Here is a 22,959-nt window from a genome sequence, read left to right on the forward strand (position 1 = left end):
AGCCCTGCTCGCTCGTTATGGGCTGCCCTGGCATAGCCCTGGTCCCTCCTCTTCCACCAGGGATGATTTACTCGTTGGGAACACCTTGTTTCCCGCATCTTCCCTGCCCAGACCTGGCAGGGCTCCTCTCCCTGCAGTGCCTGCGCAGAGCACCCGGAGAGGCAGGGCCGGGGCTGCCTGCAGCTCAGCAGCAGCCGGACGGAGCCAGCCCCACCGGAGCAGCAGGGAAAGGGGGTGCAGCCCCTCCCCGCGCACTTGGGAGTACGAATTTGGGCTGCCCCTCTGTCCCGTCCTCCTCTCGGTCCCTGCAGCGGAGAGGTCCCGGGGCTTGGCGCTGCCCCTGGGTGAGTCAGTCCGTCTGTCCACCCCCGCGCCCCACTCCTCACCCGTCCTTGTCCGTCCCCCCCGTATCCCCCCCCCCCCCCGTTACATAAAAGTGGCGACGCGGCGCCTTTAAGAGTGCGGCCGGGGGCCGGGCGCCGGGCGGGCGCGCGCCGCCCCGGGAGCTCGCGGCGGCGGCAGGAGGCGGCGGCCGGGTAGGGGTGAGGTGGGGGGGGGGCGGCGGAGCCCCGGCTCCAGCAGCGCGGCTCGGGGGCGGCCCCGGGGGGGCTCCCCCAGCGTGCGGGGCCGGGACCGCGTGCACCATCCGGGGGCAGGGGGCAAGCGGGGCCCCGGAGGGCGAGGGGCTGAGCCCGGGGGTGCCGGAGGGCGGCGGGGTGGCCCCGGGGGTGCAGGAGGAGGGGGGCTTCGTCCAGGGGGTGCAGGAGGCGGGGCTGGGGGCGCTGCCCCGCGGCCAGGAGCTGGTGGCAGGAGGCGGCGGGGAGCCGGGGGGCGGCGGAGGGGGCCCGGGCCGGTGGCACTGGGTGCCCCTGGGAGAGCGGACGGGCCTGCAGGAGTGGGGCGAGCGGCCCGGGCCGGTCACCGCCGTCGGCGGCCCCAAGCCGGTTACGGAACCTCGGCGACCCCGGGAGCGGGGGGCCGCCCGGGCGCGGCGGCGGGCGCGGAGCGCGGAGGAAGCGGCGGCGGGAAGGGGAGCGGAGGGCAGCCCCGGGGCGCAGCCCCCACGGCGGGCGCGGGGCGCGGTGCGGGGGGTACAGGAGCACGGCCCCAAAGCCAGGCAGGAGCAGGGCCTGACCCGGCGGGCGCAGCAGGAGCGGGGCGGGGGGCGGCGGGAGGTGAGCCCCCCCCCAGGCCGGGCCCGCTGGTGGGTGCGGCGGGGCCGGCAGGAGGAGGGGGAGGCCCGAGGAGGGGTGCAGGAGGAGGGCGAGCTGTACCCGGGGGAGCAGGAACACCCGAGCAGCACCCCCGGCACCCGGACCACGGCACAGCGCCAGAGCCGCAGGAAGGCCGCCCGGGTGTGAGGCCGGATCCCGGACGTGCTGCCCGCCGCCCCACGGGGGATTCTGCCCGGGACCCGGCCGCCGCCGGCGTCGATCGGCGCACCCCGCCCCGACGGGCGGGCGGGCGCATCGTGCCTGGCATGCTGGCTGTCCGGAGCTTCGCCGTGCTCGTCCTCTCCCTGCGCTGACGCTTGCAGACCCGGCACAGGATGCGGTGGCAGCGGCGGTGAGCAGAGAGGTAAGGAGCGAGGCGTGACCCTCTTGCTGAGGTGGGAGTGATGGAAGGGACAGGATGGCGCGTTTGGGGGTTTGGCACTGCGGCAGTGCCCGGGTCGGTGTCCGCATGTGCCCGCCACGCCTTGCCGGGCGCTGCTGGCATGGTGCCCTGCGGCACTGCGGGCTGCCGGTGCTGCATCGTGCCCAGGTGCTGCAGGGCCGCTGAACCACAGCCGGCAGCGTGCCCGACCCCCCTGCTCCTGCCTGCCAGAGCAAAGCAGGCGGTGGGGTCTGGTGCAACCCGGTGCCCTTGAACCCTCCCAAACCACAGCGGAAGTCGGGGGAAGGGTTGTTTTGGTTGGTTTTTTTTTTGTTTTGTTTTTTTTTTTCCTGTAGAAAAGGCAGCTTTGCTCTGCTTTTCCCCTTCCCTGGGCTCGTGGGAGCTCTGGCGCTGAACAGAGGATCCTTGTCCTCCGGGGCCCGGCCCTGCGCCGTGGGGTGTTGTGCTGCTGCCGAAACCCCGGGCGGTGGTGAGGTGTGGGGAGCTCAGCGGGCAGCACCGCGGCTGCGTCCGGCCACGTTGCAACAGGTTATTCTCTAAACATTCAGGACTGCTTATGTACTTTTGATCTGTGTTGATTTTGTTGTTTTTATTTTTTTAATAAAACCTTTTAAGTTAAATCTGGTAAGGTGGTGCTGACAGCCCAGGCAAGGATCCCACCTCACTGAGAGGGCCCTGCTTGGCTTGTCCCAGCACGGCCGGACCCCTCGCCTGCTTTGCAAGTGGCAGCTGGGGAGGGGGTTTGTAGGCGGCCGGAGGAGCCCGGGCAGGGGCAGCGTCTCTGCCCGTGGAGCTGCCGCCAGCTGCGGGCCGGGGGCCGTGGCGGGGCAGGGCAGGCCGGGGCAGAGCCCGGCGTTGGCACTTCCCTATGTGCTCCCCTCCCTTGCGCCCACCTTGGCGCAGCATTCCCTGGGCTGCCCCGCTATGCTCTGGCGTCAGCTCGCTGCCCCGAAGGTGGGTCCCCCCTCGTCAGATGCTGCAGGCTCTGGGGGTCGTGCATCCCCCTCTTACCCAACCATTTGCTGAAGCTGGCGTGGGGCAAAGCCGTCAAACAAAGTTTTTCAGCACTGGGCTTTGTAAAACTCTCCTGAAAATGAGTGTCTCTGAGCAGACCTGCACTGCCCGGCCTCTCTTTAGGGAGGGGGTCCCAGACAGACCCTGGGCTACAGTGGGCCCACCCTCAGCTCCAGCCCTGCTCCCGCTGCGGCCCCCAGCCTGTTGCTACCCGTGGGGAGCGGGGCCCAAAGCAGCCTCTGCACTCCCATCCAGCCATGCCGAGGCCCAGGGGGGTGCTGGGTGAGGGCCGTGCAGGCTGTGCAACCTGTTACCAACCCCTGCAGCTACCCGGGCCTCGTTAGCCCGGTATTCATTAGTGCAGGGCGTGGGCCAGCCCTGCCGGCAGGGTACTGTGGGTATGGCTGGGGGGGCTGGCGATGCCTTCCCCATCTTCCTCCTCCTTTGGGCTTGCTGTGCCCACTGTGACTCAGCCTCCCTCCGGGTTGTGGGGGGCGTCCGTGGGCAGAAGGGCTGCCCATACAGGACTGGGAACTGCTGGAGACTTGTAGGCAAAGCCCTGCAGGCCAAACCTTGCTCCGTGCCTCAGTTTTCCCCCAAGAGGAAGCTCAACGCCCCATCCTGCTGCTGGAGCACCAGGGTTTTGACTCCAGTCATGCCTGTAAGGGGTGGCAGCCAGCGGGTGCAAAGCATCCCGGGGACGTTACCCACTTGTGTGGATTTTGGGGGGCAAGAGAGCTCTGCCCCACGCACCGCCCCTGCGGGGACATGAAGGCTTGAAAGAGAAAGTTTCACTCCAGCCCTCTGAGTGGCCCCGGGGGGGGGGGGGCACTGTCCATGCTGCAGCCTGGCTAATTAGGCTGCTGTCAGTACTAATGACCAGCAGATGCTGGATGGTGTGGCCAGGGCGCTGCGCTGCTCTGGTGCTGGGAAGGTGGGGGTTTTAGCCTCATGCCTCCCCTGCTGCCGGCACCCGGCGCGGAGGAGAGATGCCATGGCTTTGTGCGCGTCTGATCCGAGACCTGGCAAACTCGTTTCACGTCAGCTGCAGCCCACCCTGAGGGCACATCCTGCAGAGGCGTGGGGAAGGGAGTACTGAGGGTGGCACCCCAAGGAGAGGGGCCAGTTGGACCTGGAGTTTGTGCTGATGGCCCCCCTTCCCCTCTTCCACAGAGGCTCTTTCAGCTGCCTGGGTGCTCCTGGAGGCCCTGGGGTGGGCAATCAGGGACTGCCGGGCTGGGGGAGGTCTCATCCTGACCTCTCCCCTTGCTTTACCCCAGGGGGACCCTGCGGCCAGTGTCACCACAGCCCTGCCAGCCCCATGGCTGAGCTGTGACACCATGCCCCGTCGTGCCCCAGCTCACTGCCGCGCTGGGGCTGGCACTGCCCAGGGACCCCCACAGCACTGCCACCACGGCCCAGGTGAGACGAGTGTAGGGGGCTGGTGGGCACAAACCAGCCTTGCCCCGGGCAGGGTGGCAGCGTGGCAGCGTCTCCATCGTGGCAGCGTCTCCATCGTGGCAGCGTGGCAGCGTCTCCATCGTGGCAGCCCACTGCCCTCTCCCCCTCCCCAGCGCTGCCAAGGGTGGGCAGGGTGCTGTGGGCGCGGGGTTGCTTTGCCTGCTTGTCCCCAAAACAACGCTGTGCCCCTCCCCTGGTGGGAGAGCTCGGGGCTGAGGTGGGGATCAGCTACAGGGTTGGCAATTCCTGCCTGTCCCCTGCCCCCCGCCAGGGAGCTCAGCTCGCCCCGGCTCGACCTGCGGAGGGGATTTAGCAGAGGAAAGAGGCTTAGGGAGGAGATTGGGGTTGCGCCGGGCTCTGTCGGGGTGGGGGGCCCCCCCACCCAGCTGCGTCTCTCCTCCCTGGGCGGCCGCTGCTCTGTGCCGGCGGGCAGGATCAGGCTACGGGGCCAGGCTCTGGGAGCCCGGAGATGGCAGCGAGGGGGAACCTGGCGCCCCGGCCTCCCCGGCCACCCCCACCACGGGGGTCACCAGCCCACTGTGCCGGCCCCCCGAGACCTCCTGCTTGCCCGAGCCAGCAGAGCAAGCATCAGGTGCCAGCACCGAGAGAGGCAAAACACCCACTGGTATGGGGTTTCAGGGGAGGGACGTGGGGTGGCACAATCCAGCGAGGGGCTGGGGACGATCCCCAGGGAGCCGAGTGGCGGCAGCGTCCCGGGGCTGGGCAGGATGCGGCCGGCAGTCTGGTCTGTGGTGTGAGCAGGGTGCGTTTGTACGCGTGGGTATGTGCGTGCCCGCACGCCTGCGCCATGGTGGCCGGACCGGGGAGTGTGTCACCGTAATTTGGGGCCGCCCTCAGGGCCCCGCCATGGCTGAGCGAGCCAGCCCCGGGTGCTGCCGCGGCCGCAGCCGGTGAGATCACTTCCAGGTGACACGGCTGCCAGGAAGGTGGCAGGCAGGCTGTGACGGTGAGAAGGGTGATGTGCCAGAGGTGAGTGGGGGACCCTGTCCCTGTCTGGGAGCTTGTTTTGGGGACCCGCCGCTTCCCAGGGTCCTCTGTGCGGGGTGGTGGGCGTGGGGCATGGGGGATGCTGACACCCCCATCCCCAGGTATGCTGGAAGGGATGCCGGGCCAAGGGTGATGTCCCAGAGGGCTGGGGAGGTCCAGTGTCCCTGCGGAGGGGATGGACACCCTGCGGTCAGTGTGACTGGCACCGCCCTGGGGGCAGGGGACAGTGTGCCCCGTGGCCGTCCAGTGGCTGTTGTTGTGGTGGGTGCCCCCCAGGGTGGGAATTGCAGGCAGGTGGGTCAGGGGTGGCATGGCACGATGACATCTGTCCCCTTGCCGGGGACCTCGTCATTTGGGGAGGCCGGGAGGACCCGATGTGTGGAGGGGTGACCTGGATCCATGCCTGGGACTGCGGGGACAGGGATTGTCCCCTCTTGGCTTGGGGACACCACAGCACCGCTCTTGCTGGGCAGGCTGGCGAGGGTTTCGGGGCAGCGCAGGGCGGCTGGGGCCAGAGGGAAGGTGGCATAGCACGTGCATCAGTCACCGGCCCGTGGCGTGCCAGCGCGGTGACGCCAATGGGTCGTGCGCGGGGGCGGCTCGCTGCTCCCACGCCGCGGGCTCGGCCGCCTTGGCTCGTAGCTGAGCTCACCTCCGTGGTATGGCAGGAGGAGCTGTCGAGGGGCTGCCTCTGCCCGGCCCCCCCAAGGCGGAGTGGGTGCCCCACGGGATTGAGGATGTTTCTCCAGGGTGGGCAGGATGGACTCGTGCCCTCTGCCCTGGCATGGTGACAGCCTGGGGTCACTCCTCTGGCTGCGCGAGGGTCTCTGGGGAGGTCGGGTGGGGGGGAGCAGCGGGGGCGGGGGGTCGTGGGAGGACTTCTGGGGGTCATAACGGGGCATTGTGCCCTGTGGCATTGGCGTGAGGAGCAGATTGGTCCCTGGGGCTGTGCCATGCCCCAAAGGAGAGGCAGGTCCCCAGGGGGCTGCAGAACACACACACACACACACTCCCACCCCCGATTTCAGGCTCCACGCGGCTCTGGCTCAGGGGGCTCAGAGAGGGGCTGCGGCTGGGCAGTGTTGGGGTATGGGCCCGTCCGATGTGCACGTGGGGGGTGGTCCTGGGGCAGGGGGGGGTGGTTTCCCAGTGCCACCTGCCCCCGCTGGGGGCTGTGCCTGGTGCAGCACATGGCAGAGGTCTAGGAGACCCCCAGCTCCCTTTGAGCGGGTGGGAGGAGAGGACTGATCCTGGCAGGAGCCCTCCTGGCGTGCCCCGCCGGCCCCCATCCCGGGAGTGCCTGCCGGAGCCTGGCTGCTCTCCCAGCCCTGCCGTGTTTGCACCAACGTTGCCGCCTCGCTGCAGAGCAGCCATCTTCCCAGCACATCCCATCCCCCTCTGCCAGCGCAGAGAAGCGGGAGGGATGCTGGGGATGTTGACAGCCCCGGAGCCCCCCCCACCCCTCTGCAGGTGCCCAGGAGGGGGCTATCGTGCCTCCTCACCCACCCTGCTTGCCGCAGAGCCCCGGCTGCTGAACGATGCTCCCTCCTCATCCTCCTCCTCCACCCAGCTGCCTGTACCGCATCCCCACTGGCGGGCTGCGCCGTGCCGGGGTGGGGGGAGAAGGGGGCTCCGAGCACAGCGCTGGGGCTGGCGGTGATGCCACCACCTCTCTGCTTGGATGCCGGAGCAGGGACAGCAGGCAGACAGCTGGGCTGCCAGGCTGGGAGGAAGACAGCGGTGCCAGGCTGGGCTCAGGGTGAGGACGGGCTCTTGAGGGGCTGCTGCACCTTCTCTTTTTTTCCCCCATCTCCTCTGCATCTCTCCATCCATCCCCCGCCTCCCCTCCATCACCATTGCGGTCACCTTCACCCTCTCGCTGTTTTCCGGAACTGCAGCAACTTTCTGCCATGTGATCCCGAGCCCGGCTCCAGCCCTCGCCACCCCCAGGCAGGCGCGGGCGTCTCCGCAGAGCCCCCCACTCGCTGCTGCGCCGCAACTGCCGCCACCGCCCCGGCCATGGGCGAGAGATGCGACTACCAGCGCCTGAGCAGCGCCGAGGAGGAGGAGGAGATGCTCGGCCCCCTGCCCCACAGCTTCTCAGACAGCACCGGGCAGCGGGCCCTGCGCCCGGGCGGCAGGTGCCCCACACCATCCCACCGGCAGGATGTCGTCCCGGGCATGTTGTGCCGGCGGGTCAGTGCTGGGGGAGCAGCAGGGGGCACCCGGCCGGGCTGGGTGTCCCCCAGGAGGGGCAGGGTCCCACTGTGGGATGTGGGTCAGCAGTTGGCATGGGGCACGGGGCGGGGAAGGGATCCCTGCATGGCATCTCACCTTTCTGGCACTTGCAGTACCCTGCAGCATCCGGGGTGGCGTGGGGATGGCACCCTCCTGCCTGGTTGCGCTCCCATCCTGACCCACGGGATCGGGGCTGCCTGCTGCTTCTTGCTGGGGAAACTGAGGCACGGGGGAGCGGTGTGGCCATGCTGCTCAGCTGAGCCTGGTGTGGCTCGAGGCAGGGCATGGCGCCCAGCACAGGGTGCCGTACACCGGCCGCAGCGCCCCGACCAGCAGCCTGCTGTTCCCATATGGGGCTGTCACTGGGGGGTGTCAGGCTGTGCGTGGAGTGTTGGGGGAAGTAGGGAATGCATGGGTGCATGTGGGAGGTGCAGCTGCGCTGGGGTGTAGGGCAGGCGTTGGGGTGTCGTTGTGGGTAGGAGTAATAGGAGGGGGTTGGCCACCCGTGTGCCAGCTCAGGCGGGTGTACGTGGCCATGCGTGATGCCAGGAGGCGAGGAGCGCGCCACGCCGGGGGTGGGCACCCGTGGGTGCGCGGGGGTGCAGGCGGCTGCAGGTGTGCGTCAGGCAGCGGAGCGGGGGCCGGTGCGCTGCCGCCGGCTGTGCGGCACCGGTGTGTTTGCGCACGTGGGGCCGCGCAGGGCGGTAGCTGCAAGGGGGGGGGGGGTGCGCGGAGGTGACGCGTGCGTGGGGGGGCGGCTGCGGTTGAGCAGGTGGCGGGAGGCACGTGGGGTGCCGGGGGTTGCGCCTGTGTGGTCCCGGGGCGCACGTGAGAGTCGTCACCACCCGTGCATGAGCCTGGGTGCACGTAGGGTGCATCCCTGGGGTTGCAGGGGTGGGTGTGCACGGCATGGCGCGTGCGCGGGGCAGAGAGCGCCGAGCAGCACCTGCGCGAGGGCCTTGGAGACAAGACGGGCGTCTGTGACCCCCTCCCAGGACAGGGGTTTGCTGGCAGGACTCCGCTCACCCGTCTTGGAGCCGAGGTTCTGGCATCACCCCCTGCACCCATGTGTCTATCGCAGAGAGGGAAACTGAGGCCTGGAACCTCCCCTGGCACGGTGGGCAAGGCTGAGTCCTCTCACTTCCTTTTGGAGACCAGTACTCCCAGTACTCAGTGCAGGCGCTGAGCTAGGCAGGCTCACCTAGGGTTTGGGGGTGCAGGAGGCAGCACGCTGGCCCCAGTGGGTGCCAGTCCCAGTGGGTGCCATGCCTGGCTGACGGGGGTGATGCACCGTTGCAGGGCAGGGAACCCCCCGCATCCCCGGTGTCCCCTGGGCCAGGGCAGGGGGAGCTGGCGCATGGCAGAGGTTGGTGCCGAGGGCACTGTGCCCGGGTGTCCCTGGTCAATGGGCTTCTTGTGCCGGGCGCCTGTGTCGCCGGGTGCCAGCTGGGATCCCAGCAGCAGTGGAAGCCGCAGCGGAGGTTCCTCTGTGCCTGGGGATGTGCTTAACCCAGCACCCCAGTTGCCCCCCGGCACAGTGATGGCCACAATTTGGGGGCACCAGGCAGGAGGCAGCTCCAGCAAGAGGTTGCCGCGGGTCTTTCCTCTCTCACGCCGTGGCTGCCGGCACAGCCAGCTGTTCTCCCCGGGGAGCCCGTGGGCGGACAACAGTGCTGGGGTTGGGTGCCAGCCCCACTGGAGAAGGGGAGCGAGCCCCAGGGTGCTGGTGGGACCCTACGGCAGAGCCCCACAGGGGCTGGCAGCTGGGCAGCAGGTACGCTTGCCAAGCCAGAAGCTCCCCCCGCAGTGCCCATCACCCTGGCATCGTGCCTGTTGCCTCGGTTGGGGAGCGGAGAGCCGGATGTCTCCTCTCCCTCCCTCCCTCCCTGCTTCCTGGGGGGAAACTGAGGCCCGGGAGCATTTCCCAAGGCCGGAGCGAGTTTCCATGGAAATGGGAGCGGTGGTCCGGGCTCCCAGCTGCCGGCACCCACCGAACAAGGGAGAAAGCGGCACATTGATGGGAGCCCGGCCCCCTGGGCGCGCGTCCCAGCCTCATCCGAAAATAACCCCTCCCGGGGAGCGCTGCGCAGGCAGCCAGCTGGGACCGAACCCCGCTGCCCGCCGGGGGTCCCCAGGAAGCGGCTCTGGCCAGGGGGGTCACCCCAGCCCTGCCTGCCGCTGTTCCCCCCCCCGCCCCGGCCCCGTTGCGTTGGGGAAGAGGAGGGCCGGCCGGGAGGATCGAGAGCCAGACGGAAGGAGGGGGAGAAGCTGCAGCTCGCGTCTGGCTGACGGACGCCCCAATCCCCCCCTGCCTGCTCCGGGGGGATATGTGGAGCAGCCGAGCCCAGGGGGCATCTCTGTAGCCGAGCTGACAGGGCTGCGGGTGCCCCGACTCTGCTAACTGGGCTGTGCCGTGGGACGCCAGCGCCGGGAAAGGGACATCAGCGGTGCCAAGGGCCAGCGGCGGGCAGCCAGGCAGGATGCGACGCTTCCAGGCTTTGCGCCGATCCTTCCCCTTCCTCACCCGCTTCCGCTTCTACCGAGTAAGTGCCGACCCTCGTCCTGGGCAGACCCGACGCTGGCAGTCACCTGGCCCTGTCCCCGTTGCCTGTGGGCAGGGGACTGGCTGTCTTTGACCAGTCGCGGGCCAAAGGCTGGCAGCCGCTTTCACCCCGCGTGCCCCCGCGCGCCCCCATGCCCAGCTGCTTGCCGCACCCGCCGTATTTTTAGCCCAGTGCCGAGGGCTGTAATTGCAGTGACGCGGCCGGGGGACTCTAGCGCGGACGGCAAAGACACCGAGGGCCACATCGTCTCCCTGGGGGAGCAGAGAGGATGGAGGGGGCTGCCCTGTTGTGGGGTCGGGATGGGGGTTCCCACCTCCCCTCTGCCTCTCAGCAGTGGGAGGCAGAGCTGAGTCTCTTCCCGGAAAGGTGGCAATGAAAGCAGTGGGGGAGACCCAGGACAGTGGGCAGGGATGGGGAGCGATGGGGAATGTGTTTGGGGGAGCATAGAGACCCCTGGGTGAGACCTGGTCCCATCACCTCCCTCCCTGTGCCCTGGCATGCTGTGACGCCAATGGGACTGGGGTGCCATGTGCTGCAGCCCCGGGGCACTGGGACCCCCCAGGGACCTTGATGTCCCTGTCTGCCCCCTCTCTGTGGCTGCCTGCCGGGGGTCTGTGCCCCAGCCCAGCTGGCTGTGCGGGGATGCCAAGGGGACTGTCCCTGCTGGTGACAGCTGTCCCCTCCCCAGTCAGCCCCTCCAGCCAGGGAAAGGGAGCCTGGCAGGCATGGTGCCAGGTGTCGGGAGCCCCCCTCTGCAGGCACAGTGCCAGCCTGTGGGGTGCCCCTTGACTAGGGGCCACAGCTGGACATGTCCATCTCATACCCTGAGGCTCTGCCCCCTCCTGTGTCCCTGGTACTGCTGCCCGGGGACAGCCTGTGCTGGAGTGGAGGGGACGGGCTGGTGTTTCTGTGGGCGTGATGGGGCAGAGAAGGGGTCCCTGCCCATCTCTGGGGGTCCTGCTGATGGGGTGCCTCTCCCGACCTCCCCTGGAGAGCTCTAGATGGGCTCAGATGAACCCTGCTAGTATCCCTCACACACCAGCCTTGGCTCCCAGCCCCTGCAGGTGACTCCCCTAGGGGGCCAGGGCAGAGGGGAGCAGGGCAAGGTCCCCCCTAACCCGATGTGGTGTCCCGGCAGAGGCTGAGCTGTAGCATGCAGGCGGAGGAGGGCACGGACTGGCTGCTGGAGCTGCTCACCGAGCTGCAGCTGCAGCAGTACTTCCTGCGCATCCGCGACGAGCTCAACGTCACCCGCCTCTCCCACTTTGAATACGTCAAAAATGAGGATCTGGAGAAGATCGGCATGGGACGCCCCGGTGCGTATATCCCCGCCCCCCACAAGCCCCCGCCCCTACTCCCCACTGGCTGCGCAGCACCCCTGCCCCATGCTGGGTTGGTGACAGTCCCTGTGTCCTGCAGGCCAGCGGCGGCTGTGGGAGGCAGTGAAGCGGAGGAAAGCCATGTGCAAGCGGAAATCCTGGATGAGCAAGGTAGGGAAACTGAGGCGGGAGGAAGGAGCTGGACCTCTCCCTGTGGTCTTCCCTGATGCCCGGCTCTCCCCACTGCTGTTGGTCCCTGGGGGCTGGTGGGGAGATGGGCAGAAGCCCCTGCCACGCATGTCCTGCCTGCAGCGTGACCCAGCCAGCGTGTGCCCCGGTCCTGCATGGGGTCCTGGGTCCCTTTCTGGCAAAGGACAGCCCTGGCACTCAGGAAATTCATTCCCCTCGTGTGATTTGCCTCTTTGCCAGGAAACTCATTGGCAGCTAACGAGCCACACAGCCTGTGCATCTTGCCCCAGCCAGCTCTGTGGGCAGCAGCCCTGCCCAGACTCCTGCCCACCTTGTGCCAAGGGGACAAAGCCCTGTTCCTGCAGGGGCTGGGAGTGCAGCGGGACAGGGGACCCCAGGATGCACATATGTGCCCTCGTGCCATCCCTTCCAAAGCCAGAGCTGCTGCCACCTCAGCATCTTGCACCCCCAAAAGAGCAGGGTGCTTGCCAGCTGGGCTCTGGGTCATGGCCTCTCCCCTTCGTGAATCATCTGGGCTGGGACTGGCTTTTAATAGAAGGCAGCTCAGCCTTGCACCAGGCACAGAAATGCCACCTCCCACCCCAGCCCCGTGCCGGGCCCGGCCCCTGCACACCCCACACGGGTCCTGGCTGCCAAGGCTGGGATGAACCCCATCCCATGGGGCACATCATTGGCCCTGGCTGGGGGAGAGGCAGGGAGAGCCCATCCCCGTCCCCTGTGGGCAGCGCCTGTTGCATCCTCACAGCCCACGTTGCTGTGAGGATGTGTCACCACGCTCAGCCTAAGCTGGAGGTTTCTCTTGGCTTCATGCCCAGGCATATCATGTGGCCACAGCTTGGCCAAGGAGTGCCCGGGGCCCTCTGGCTACCAGCCTGGTTTGCCAGGGCTGTTGGGGATGCGCCGGGGGGCCGCAGTGAGAGGCGCAGCCCCCTCCCTCTGCCTGGAACACAGGTCAGCACGCAGGCAGCTGGAGGAGCAGAGCCTGGCTCCTGCAGCCAGCCTGCCCCGGGTAATCACTAGCGGTCATCCTTAGGTTCCAGAGTGTACAACCCAGGCAGGGCGTCCTCCCAGCGCTGCTTGCTTGCAGACCCAAGGACCCAGGGCGTGGATGTGCCCACATCTCACCCACCTCTGTGTCCTGCAGGTGTTCAGCGGGAAGCGCCCAGAGTCAGAGCTGCCACCTCAGCCCCAGAGCACCTTTCGCAAGCCCCCCACGCCGCCGCCCCCCGAAGCTGGGGGCCAGCACTCCCTCACCTGCCTCGTGCGGGAACGGGACCTCTCGCTCTTCGAGAAACTGGGTGACGGCTCCTTCGGCGTTGTGCGTCGTGGAGAGTGGTGCACACCTGCCGGCAAGACGGTGAGGGGGCCACAGGGGACGAGCTGGGTGGTGGGACCACCTGGGGGAAAGATGCTTTGGGACTCATCACTGCTTTGGCCGTAGCTGAATGTGGCGGTGAAGTGCCTCAAGACAGATGTGTTGAGCCAGCCAGAGGCACTGGACGACTTCATCCGGGAGGTGAACGCCATGCACTCCCTGGACCATAGGAACCTCATCCGCCTCTACGGTGTGGTGCTCTCCCATCCCATGAAGATGGTGAGTGTGGAAGGACGGGGCTGACCCTGATGCCATCTCGTTTGGGGTCCTGCATGGTGGGGCAAGCAAAGCCAGGCTGGGTCTGTACCTCGAGTCCTCCCCTGGCATCCCCACTGGGACATAAAAAGGCTGGAAATTGGCCCAACCAGGGTGCCCCTGGCCTAACTGACCTGTTGTCACCTCCCCACGGCCCAGGTGACAGAGCTGGCCCCACTGGGCTCCCTCCTGGACCGCCTGCGGAAGAACCAGGGCCATTTCCTCATCTCCACGTTGTGCCAGTATGCCATCCAGGTGGCCAAGGGCATGGCCTACCTGGAGTCCAAGCGCTTCATCCACCGTGACCTGGCTGCCCGCAACATCCTGCTGGCCTCCAACGAGCTGGTCAAGATTGGGGACTTTGGACTGATGCGGGCCCTGCCCAAAAATGATGACCACTACGTGATGCAGGAGCATCGCAAGGTCCCCTTCGCCTGGTGAGCCCTCAAGAAGGGGGGCTTAGGGGTGAGGCACCCACGACCTCTTGATGCTCACGTCCTTCTCCGTGCAGGTGTGCTCCCGAGAGCCTGAAGACGCGCACTTTTTCCCACGCCAGTGACACCTGGATGTTCGGGGTGACCCTCTGGGAGATGTTCACCTATGGGCAGGAGCCCTGGATCGGCCTCAACGGCAGCCAGGTGGGTGCACAGCAGGGACCTGCCCCCCTCACTTCACCCCGACAGTGCTGCGGGGGGACCTGGGACCCCCTGACAACACCGCCTGCCCCACAGATACTGCACAAGATAGACAAGGAGGGCGAGCGGCTGCCGCGGCCCGAGGACTGTCCCCAGGATGTCTACAATGTCATGCTGCAGTGCTGGGCGCACAAGCCTGAGGACCGACCCACCTTCGTGGCCCTGCGGGACTTCTTGGTGGAGGTGGGCGAGTGGGTGGGGAAGGGGACAGGGGTCCCCAGTGCCACCCTCCTGCGGGCTCTGCCCAAGTGTGGGAAAAGTTAAGTGTATCACCAAGGCGGGAGGTGATGTTGAGGACTCAAGCCAGGCATCCCTGTTGTTGGGAGGTGGTGGGTGGTGATGTGGTCGCAGCAGGAGGACTCCTGGGTACCACCTTGCCCTCATGGAACATCGAGGTGCTCCTGGTGCCCTTGCCCACTCCAGGGACGTTGTGCCTGAGGAGGGGCTGTGAGCAGTGGTGCTGTCTCCTGCTCATTTTTGGGGCTCCCCTGCCTAGCATGGGGCTGGGCCTGGCCCCCATTTCCTTGGCGGAATGGACATGATGAGGGGCTGCATCCCCTGTCCTCACCTCCCCTCTCCCCCCAGGCCCAGCCCACTGACATGAGGGCGCTGCAGGACTTCGAGGAGCCCGACAAGCTGCACATCCAGATGAATGACATCATCACGGTCATCGAGGGCAGGTATTGCGCGGAGTGGGGAGCCGATATGGCATGGGGGCACAGACTAGCTCCCAGCTTCAGGGTTGCCAGCCTTCGTGGGGACAAGAGACCACAGGAATGGGGAGGCTACGGGCACTGGCCAAGCTGTGGGGAGCAGGGATGGGGAAGGGAGGCTCTGCCCCCCAAGCACACCTGGCCATGTACCCCACAGGTGGGCAGAGCTGCCCCGGCTCCCCTGGGAGGTGTGCACCCCAGTGTCGGGGGGGCACAGCCATGCCTGCACCGTGTGTGTCCCCGCTGACTCACCCCACTGTGCCTGTGGGTTTGTCCCGGGTTTGTCCCGGCCTTGCCCCGGGAAACCGCGCACCCTAGGGCCGCTCCCTGCCGATAGTGGTGGGGACGTGCCGCCAGCACCCCGGGACGTGCGGCTGTCACCGGGCCAGGAGAGGCACTGAGGGGCTCAGTACCACGGTGGTGTGACCTGTCACACCCCCTGTGCCATGAGCTCCGCTCCGCTGTGCACGGCTGCCCACCTCTGCCGCCCCAGGGACCTGCAAGCTGGGGGCACCTTTGGTCCCTGCATCCCCCTCCCGGGACGTGCCCATCCCCTTCCAGCTCCTGGACAACGGGGACCCCCTAGAGGGGTTCAGTGTCCCTTTGCCCCACTGGCACACGAGGGGCTGGCTGCCCCCCAGCCCCGGTGGGGGTAAAGAGGAAGGCTCTATCCTTCCCCAATTCCCTCTCCTTCCCCAATTCCCTCTCCCCCTCCCGGGGCCGGCTCCCCGCCGTTAGTCACGGCCCGGAGGTGAATCAGGCCGGATTTGTGTGTCTGCAGGGACCGGCTTTCTCCGCGGCCGCCGCTGCCAGGGATGACTCTTGCCCAGGGTCTGGCGGTTTAATTGCAGGGAGGGGAGGGGAGGGGAAGGGAAGCGGCGTCGGCGGAGGGAGGGGAGGAGGGAGGGGAGGGAGCGCTGGAGGGCGGCGCGGCCGCCCCAGTGCGCCTGCATCGTCCCCGCCGCCGCATCCCGACCGGGCTGGGGGTCCCGCTCCGCGCCCCCCGCCCCGCCACCGGCCCCAGGTGAACCGTGGAGGGGGGGACAGGGATGCGGGGGAGACACGGGACGTGGCTGTGCTGGGGAGAGGGGGCCGGGAGCGCAGTGGAACTGGGACGCAGGCTCCCCTGCCTCAGTTTCCCCGGGGGATGCTGTCTCTCGGGCACGTTTTTGGGGGTGCTGGGTCTGGGCAGGCTGGGTGGGCTCTGCAGGCAGAGTCGGAGGGGCAGCAGGAGCCCCAGGGGGGAGCAGGAACGCCCTCCCCGTGCCTCAGTTTCCCCCGGGAATGGGGCATGCCAGGCAGGGAGGGGAGGGCTGGTGGAGGGGGGGCTCCTCCCAGGGGCCGCATCCGGCCCCACCGAGGCCGCCTGGGGCACCGTAAACACCCCCCCCCACCTCTTTTCAAGCCCCTGCGTGCCGAGTGTGCGTACGTGTGTGTGGGCAGGGGCAGGGACCCACCTGAAAGCCCCCCGGGGACCCAGCCAGCCGCGGGAGGGGGCTTTCGGGGGAGGAAGCCAGGGCAGAGCCGGGCTCCAGAGCGAGTTTGTGCCGGGGGTCTGAGCCCAGATCCGGTGGAATGGGGCTGGGAGAGGGATCCCGGCTGGACCGCAGCATCCCTCCGGCGGGATGCAGAGGGGACCTCCCGGGGAGGGGAAGCCTCGCCCCCCACGGGTGAGGGACGGTGCCCAGTGCCGGCTGGGCTCTGCTGCAGCCTCGCCGAGGGGTCCTGGGGCTGAGTAAGGCAGCTGGCTGGCGGCGAGCAGGGAAGGTAAACAGGAAAAGGGCTGAGCTGGTGGCCGGGGGTGACTCACAGGTGACTCCAGGAAACCGTGGGGCCCGGGCTGGCATCGCACAGCGGGGCTGGCATAGCACACTGGGGCTGGCATCACCACCCCCTGCCCTCAGGGAGGGGGGGGCCCTGGTGGGGGAGCAGGCAGGGAGGAGGAAGACTGGTGAGAGTGAGGGTGGTGGAGTTAAGGTCAGAGACACCCCTCCGCGCCCATTGATTTGACACAGGCTGGGTGGGGGACACGGCTTGGGGTGCCCCTCTCTGCATCCTACATGTTGTCCCCCCTCTAAGCTGGGCGACTGCTCTGTCCCACCCTGGAGGTGGCCGCATCTTGGGGCAGGTGGGCAGCTCCTGGCATGCACCAGGCTCTCCTGAGGACCAGGACCCCAGCTGCCCTACCCGCATGGCCCACGGGAGGTTTTGCACTTTGAGTCCCCCTTCCTGCCTGCTCATCTCCTCCTCCCCATGCCAGCCTGCACAGGGCTCGCTGATAAGGTAGGAAGGGAGCAAGGGAGACCCACCCCCCCCGCCCCAGCCTCCTGTCCCCCACCATGGCCCCCCTCGTTCCCCCTGCAGGACTGGGATGTTTGAAGTTTCATTAGCAGACGCTGGCTGCATGGGGCACAAAGGGACCAGCGGTGAGCAGCTCGGTGCAGGCGTCACCCCAAGGCTCCTGCATTATTCGGAGCAGCTGGGAACAAGAGGAAGGGACGCATCTTTTTGGGTGCAAATGGGGAGCTTCGTTCCCCAGCGCCTGCATCCCTGGTGCCTCCCGGTGCAGGGGCTGTGCGGAGTGAGAGGCAGAGCGCGTTGCCGGCGTAGAGTTGGGATCCTGGGTGCCCAGGTTCCCTTCCCAGTTGTGCCACTTGCCTGCCTGTGTGGCCTTGGGCGAGTCACCTCGCCTCCTCCCCATCACCGGGGCAGGCGCGTGTCCCCCTCCCATCCCCTCGTCGATAACGAGGTCCTTTTTGTTCCTTAGGGCTGAGAATTACTGGTGGCGGGGTCAGAATAAGCGGACCCTAAAAGTGGGCCAGTTCCCCCGAAACACGGTGACCTCGGTGGCGGGGCTGTCAGCCCACGACATCAGCCAGCCGCTTAAAAACAGCTTCATCCACACAGGCCATGGAGACACCAACCCGCAGCACTGCTGGGGGTTTCCCGATAAAATTGATGAGTAAGAAACTTTCTGTCTTCTCTGCATCCCCTGCCTGCTCCCTGCCTTCCCCGCTGCCCGCCGGGCATGGGAGCAAGCTGCAGTTTGGCTGCCCCCCTCTCCTTGAAGCATTTCTTTCCCCCCAGCTGTACTGGGGACGGTGGCTCCGGGTAGGGTCCCCGTGGCTGGACTAACTCCCTCACCTCTTCTTACTAATGGGGTTGGAGATGTGGGGGGCTGCTGTGCTTGTGGGGGGGCTGTTGCGGGGTGGGAAGCACCTTCTCACAGCCTCTTGGGGTGGGAGAACATCAGTAAGTACCGCCCTGGAGGTGGCCACGTTACTCCAAGGTTTTGGGGTGTTCCAGGGCTGCTAAACCTATGCTTTTCAGTGTCTGCATGGAGGGGACCATGGCAGGGGTGCATCCTGGCCTTGTGCTTTCAACAGCATGAATCGTCTTAAGAAGTAAAATATGAAAAAAATCTCTTTTCTCCCCATCCTCCATCAAGAGAGACCGTGGTTGGTCTGTGATGGGGGCGAGGAGAGGTCGGGTGCCTGTGCCCCATACCCCCCTGCCAGGTGGAACTGGCACCGAGGCGGTGGGCAGGGACACCTTGGGTCGGGGCAGGGGGCATGGGAGGTCTCTGCCAGTGCTGGGCTGGGGGGATGTGGGAGGACTGCGTGGCGGGGGCAGGATAGGATTTCAAAGCCTGGAAAGCTCCCACTCCAGTGCTGGGCTCGACAAGTCCCCTGGGATTGTGAGCCCCACCGCTGTTGGGGCCGGCCGTGGGACAGCTCAGCCGGTGCCCTTGGTCCCAGCCTGACCCCCCAATAGCACCCCGTGCTGTGGGCTGTGCTGGCAGCCCTCGGACGGCTGAACCGAGCCACCGTGCACGCGAACCCGGCTCGTGCCCCGGCAGGCCTCCCCGCGCCCCGCTGCGTGGGCACAGGCGCTGGGTATGTGCCGCCCGGGCCGCCGAGAACGCACCGAGCTCGGCACACGCCCAGGCCTTCGGGCTGCGCGGGCTCCCGCCGACTCCCTGCCTCACCGCGCCTGGCTTGCGACGGCTCGCCCGGGCCTCCCGGCACCCCACCGGCATGCTGTACCAGGCCACCGTGCCCTGGGCGCAGCATCGCGCCACGGCACCCCAGTGCTGGGGCGGTGGCCTGGGGACTGCACCCCACAGAAGTACCCTGGGCACAGCACCCTGCTTGCAGTCCCCTGGGCACAGCACATCGTGTGCACGGAGCTGGAGAGGGGTGGGTGACGCTGGCTCTGTACCGTAGCATTGAAAGTCTCTGGGGCGTGGTGTGTGGTGGAAGGGCTGTGGGGTGTCCCAAGAGACAGGATGCGAGCCTGGGGAGTGAGGGGTCCTGCACAGCCCCTGCTGACCCCCAGGCGCTCTCCTCTTTTCCCGCAGGCTGTACCTGGGAAATCCCATGGACCCTCCTGACATTTTAGGTGTGGACCCGAGTGCTGCCAGACCTACTCAGCTTCCAGGCAGGACTAAAAGTGAGTGACTTTTCCCCTTCCCCCTGCCCATCAGCTGCGCAAAGCCCCTGTCCCCATGCCCTGCTGCCACAGTGATGGGCTGGACCCTCTCTTTTCTGTCTCTCTGCTGCCACTTGCTTTTCGCAGACCTGGGGAGAGCTGGGGTGACAGGTCGTGTTGTCACCTGACCATGTGCCACTGCCAGCAGTGTGGGCGGCTGGTGGCTCTGCCCGGCTGGACTCTGCCCCACTGTCCTTTGTCCAGGTCCCGTGTCCCCTCCCAGCCTCCCATGGCTGGGCTCTCCGCAGTACGGGGGAGCTCAGATGCTGTGTGTGTGCTGCAACCCTCCCTAAACCTGCGGTTTTCCCTTGGGGGGGCTTCCCACCAGCATCTCCCTCGCACCCCACCAATGATGGGGGACACAATGAAGCATGCACCTCGCTAACGAGCAGCCCGGCTGCCGCTTGCACTGCACACTCACCCAGCACCTCCCCTCCTCTTGGGCTTTCTCTTCTCTCGCAGGGCAGCCGCCTCCGCGCCCGCCTCAGCCTACTGTCCTGCTCACCAGTAAGTCAGGCTTTTTGGGTGCTGCTTTCCCCACTTTGTGCCCCTCTTCTTTTCTCTCTTGGTTCCTTTCACCCCTGTGCCCTGCTGCGTACCGCCATGCGCCTATGGGGTGATGCCATCTGTGATGGGGACACAGATGTGGAGCAGGGTGGCCAGCCTGGGGCAGGGGGCAAGGTGCTGGGGGGGCCACGAGGTGGGGAAGGGCAAGGGATGGGGAAGGACCCTGCAGTCCCCTGGCACCCTATCCGCTGCTCCGGTGCGCATCTCTGTGCCCAAGGGAGTGGCAAAGGTGGCTGAAGCTATGGGGCAGTCTGGGGGCCTGGGGGATGCAGGTGTCCCCACTTGCACCCTCAGAAATAGGTGCTGGGACCCTCAACATCCCTCTCTGTCTAACCTAGAGCCCTGCTACGACCCAGTCAGTGAGGAGGAGGAGGGTCTGCCAGGGGGACTCCGGAAGCTCTGCCTGAAGAAGCCAGGATCAGGGAAGGGTCTGCGACCGGTCAAGCCATCAGCACGGGTGCCGGGCACCAAGGTGGGCGATCGGCAACCCGGCCGGCCACCAAGCGAGGGACCGGCGGGTGGCGAGCTGACCCTTATCGATTTTGGGGACGAGGTGCCTCAAGGTAGCCCGTCGCCGGTGGGGGAGCTGACAGCCCCGTCATTGGCCAAGCTGGCCATGGAGGCCTTCTCATTGCTGGACAAGACCCCACCGCAGAGCCCCACGCGGGCTCTGCCTCGACCCCTCCACCCTACACCCGTGGTGGACTGGGACGCTCGGCCCTTGCCCCCACCACCTGCCTATGATGACGTGGCACAGGACGAGGACGACTTTGAGGTCTGCTCCATCACCAGCCCCCCGAGCCGGCGGGGCAAGACCAATTACGGCTTTGTGGATGAGGGTGAGCGGGGACCAGCGCTGGAGGACAACCTTTTCCTGCCCCCCAAGGAGACCAGGCAGCCCAGCCTGACACAAACAACCGAGCTCTTTGAGGAGCTGCAGCAGGAGTGCATGAAGAGGCTCAACGTTCCTCTAGGACCAGCTGTCCCTGCCGATGACAAGCCTCAAATTCCTCCCCGCATCCCCATCCCACCTCGACCCCTACGTCGCAATGAGCCTGGGCGCTGGTCAGGGGACCTTTCCCCAGCTTCAGGAGGTGAAGAAGACCGTCCGCCCCAGATTCCCCCACGGGACCCGCTGTCGCAGCCTACCTCCCGCACACCCAGCCCCATGGCCCTGCAGGTGGGCTCCCCGCAGCAACGTGCCACCCTCTGCTCCTGCCTCTCCACCTCGCCAGGGAAGCCCATGCCCACCACGCAGAGCTTTGCGCTCGACCCCAAGTACGCAACCCCCAAGGTCATCCAGGCGCAGGGCAAGGACTGCTCCAAGGGACCCTGCATCCTGCCCATCGTGAAGGACGGGCAGAAGGTCAGCAGCACCCACTACTACCTGCTGCCCGAGCGCCCTGCCTACCTGGACAAGTACGAGAAGTTTTTCAAGGAGGCCAAGAGCCCCGAGGAGGTGCCAGCATCCCGCCTGGTCACCACAGCCACTGTCCGCCCCATGGTGCAGCAGCAGCCGCCACTGGACTGCAAGGCCAACTTCTCCTCCAACAACAGCAACCCTGGGCCCAAGTGCCTGGTGAAAGCCTCCTGCAGCCTCCAGAAAATCGTCTACGATGGGCCAGATGGCTACCGCCCTGCTGACAAGATCCGGCTGGTAAGCTACATCCCCGTCATCTGCAGGCAAGAGGGGACACGGTGGGCATGGGCTTGCTTGGGCAAGAGCTGTCACCACCTCGTGCCTCAGTTTCCCCATGTTCAACCCTGGGGGCTTGGCTACAAGGGCTTCTGAAATGTCCTGTTGGACCTAAGTGTCACTGCAACTCCAAAATGGGGATTGCAGCCCTTTTTAACCCAAGTTAGCCCTACTCATGGCCCCAGCGAGGTGGGGAGGAAGGTATCTGTCACTGTGGTCCCCTTGGGCTCTCAGGGTTGGGTCTTTGGTGGCTAGGAGTCCACTCGAGCCCAGAAGAGACTGAAAATCCCAGAGATAAGGTTGGTCCAAGCTCTGGGCTGACGGTGCTCCCCAAGGACAGAGGGCAGCTCCAGTACCCCCTTGCTCCAGGCACAGGCTCCTCGCTACCCAGGGGTGGTGGCGGGTGCTGACCACAAGCTCTCCCCAGGTGCAGGACACGGTGCACGGTGTGACTACCGAGGAGTGCCAGGCGGCCCTGCAGAACCATGGCTGGAACGTCCAACGGGCCATCCAGTACCTGAAGGTACCGCACACCCCTGTCCCCCTGCCCCAGCTCCTGCGAGAGTAGTGGCACCCCTGTCACCCTCCCCTTACCGTGCCCTGTCCCCTTGCAGGTGGAACAGCTCTTCTGCCTGGGGCTGAAGTCTCGCGTCGAGTGCCACCGAGTGCTGGAGATGTTCGACTGGAACCTGGCCCAGGCCAGTTCCCACCTCCTCGATCCCTACAGCACCGCCCGCCAGAAGTAGGGACACAGATGTATTTTTTTGGGGGGTAGAGTGTCCATGCCACACTGCTTTTGGCCAGCTGTCACCGTTACCCCTCCTGAGCTCATGTTCTCTCCTCTCCTTACAGGCGGTGACAGCGGGGACGGGGCAAGCTGCGTTGGATCCGGAGCAGGCATCTCGCTGCAGGGCCACCCCCCGGTGCCCACCCTCACCCACGCAACCTGCTGCTGGACTCTGGACTGAGCCCCCACTTGGGGGACGAGGACACCCCAAAGGGAGACTTGCCGGGGCGCCTGTGCCCTGGCTTTGGCAATGGGCTCTGTCCCCTGGCCCCTTGTTGAATTGTTTTTTGTAAAGAGAAATGTAATTTTAATATATATTATATATATATATATAAAATATTCTATGGAGAGGAGGAGGGTGCTTGTGGCCGTCTGCCAGGTTCATCCCTGCCAGCACACGGGGACAGGCCATGTCTCCACGGGTGCCGGTTCCTCCCTGCCGGCAGCCAGGACTGTGACCCGCGGGCCCTGCCACAGGGATGATCCTGGGTGTGGGGTAGCCGGGAGGGGATGCACGTGTGCTGCAGTGCCCAGCAGGCCCTGGGGATCCCCAGGGAGCTGCATGACATGGAGCAGCGTAAACCCCTGTGATGGGGTTTTACCACCGTAAAACCCCCCAGTGATGGCTCCCAGGCTGTTTTGGGGCACAAAGGTCTCCCCAGCTGGGGCTGCTGGAGTTTGTGGTATGCTGAGCAACCCCCAGGACCAAAGCTTGAAGGCTGGGCACGGTTTTGCCCCCTCTGAGCAGGCAGCGCTTGCCCACGCGATGCCCCCGTGCAGGATAGCCCCCCGTGGCAGGGCCCCCCTTGCTCCCCGGCAGTTCGGCTCCCGGCTGCTGCCTGACTCATGCCTGGGCAGGGAGTGGCGAGACCTGCGTCGCGCCCCCACCCACGCGTGGGGAGGTGAGGGGTGTTGTGCAACCGGATGCCACCGCGCAACCGCAGCCAGG

The 22,959-nt window shown here is 66.7% G+C and overlaps 1 protein-coding gene across 7 annotated transcripts; it reads left to right on the forward strand.

Moving 5' to 3' along the window:
• The first annotated feature begins 1,236 nt into the window (after positions 1 to 1,236).
• Positions 1,237 to 22,360, forward strand: TNK2 (tyrosine kinase non receptor 2). 7 transcript variants are annotated; one of them, XM_086754696.1, is made up of 17 exons: positions 1,237 to 1,578; positions 6,999 to 7,296; positions 11,041 to 11,218; positions 11,322 to 11,392; positions 12,576 to 12,788; positions 12,873 to 13,025; positions 13,221 to 13,498; positions 13,573 to 13,699; positions 13,793 to 13,939; positions 14,342 to 14,436; positions 17,237 to 17,431; positions 18,830 to 18,921; positions 19,423 to 19,467; positions 19,866 to 21,184; positions 21,651 to 21,746; positions 21,838 to 21,965; positions 22,076 to 22,360. In XM_086754696.1, exons 2-17 carry the CDS (start codon positions 7,120 to 7,122, stop codon positions 22,080 to 22,082), a joined length of 3,321 nt encoding a protein of 1,106 aa, XP_086610822.1. In that variant the 5' UTR covers positions 1,237 to 1,578; positions 6,999 to 7,119; the 3' UTR covers positions 22,083 to 22,360. The 7 variants fall into 7 exon arrangements, with proteins under 7 accessions (XP_086610822.1, XP_086610824.1, XP_086610817.1 ...); XM_086754691.1 differs by lacking the exon at positions 1,237 to 1,578 and adding an exon at positions 6,624 to 6,859; XM_086754698.1 differs by lacking the exon at positions 6,999 to 7,296 and having other exon boundaries at positions 1,238 to 1,578.
• Positions 22,361 to 22,959: the final 599 nt, after the last annotated feature.

The sequence above is a fragment of the Chlamydotis macqueenii genome, chromosome 9 (assembly GCF_036417535.1).
Source record: "Chlamydotis macqueenii isolate bChlMac1 chromosome 9, bChlMac1.mat, whole genome shotgun sequence".
Lineage (NCBI taxonomy): Eukaryota > Metazoa > Chordata > Aves > Otidiformes > Otididae > Chlamydotis > Chlamydotis macqueenii.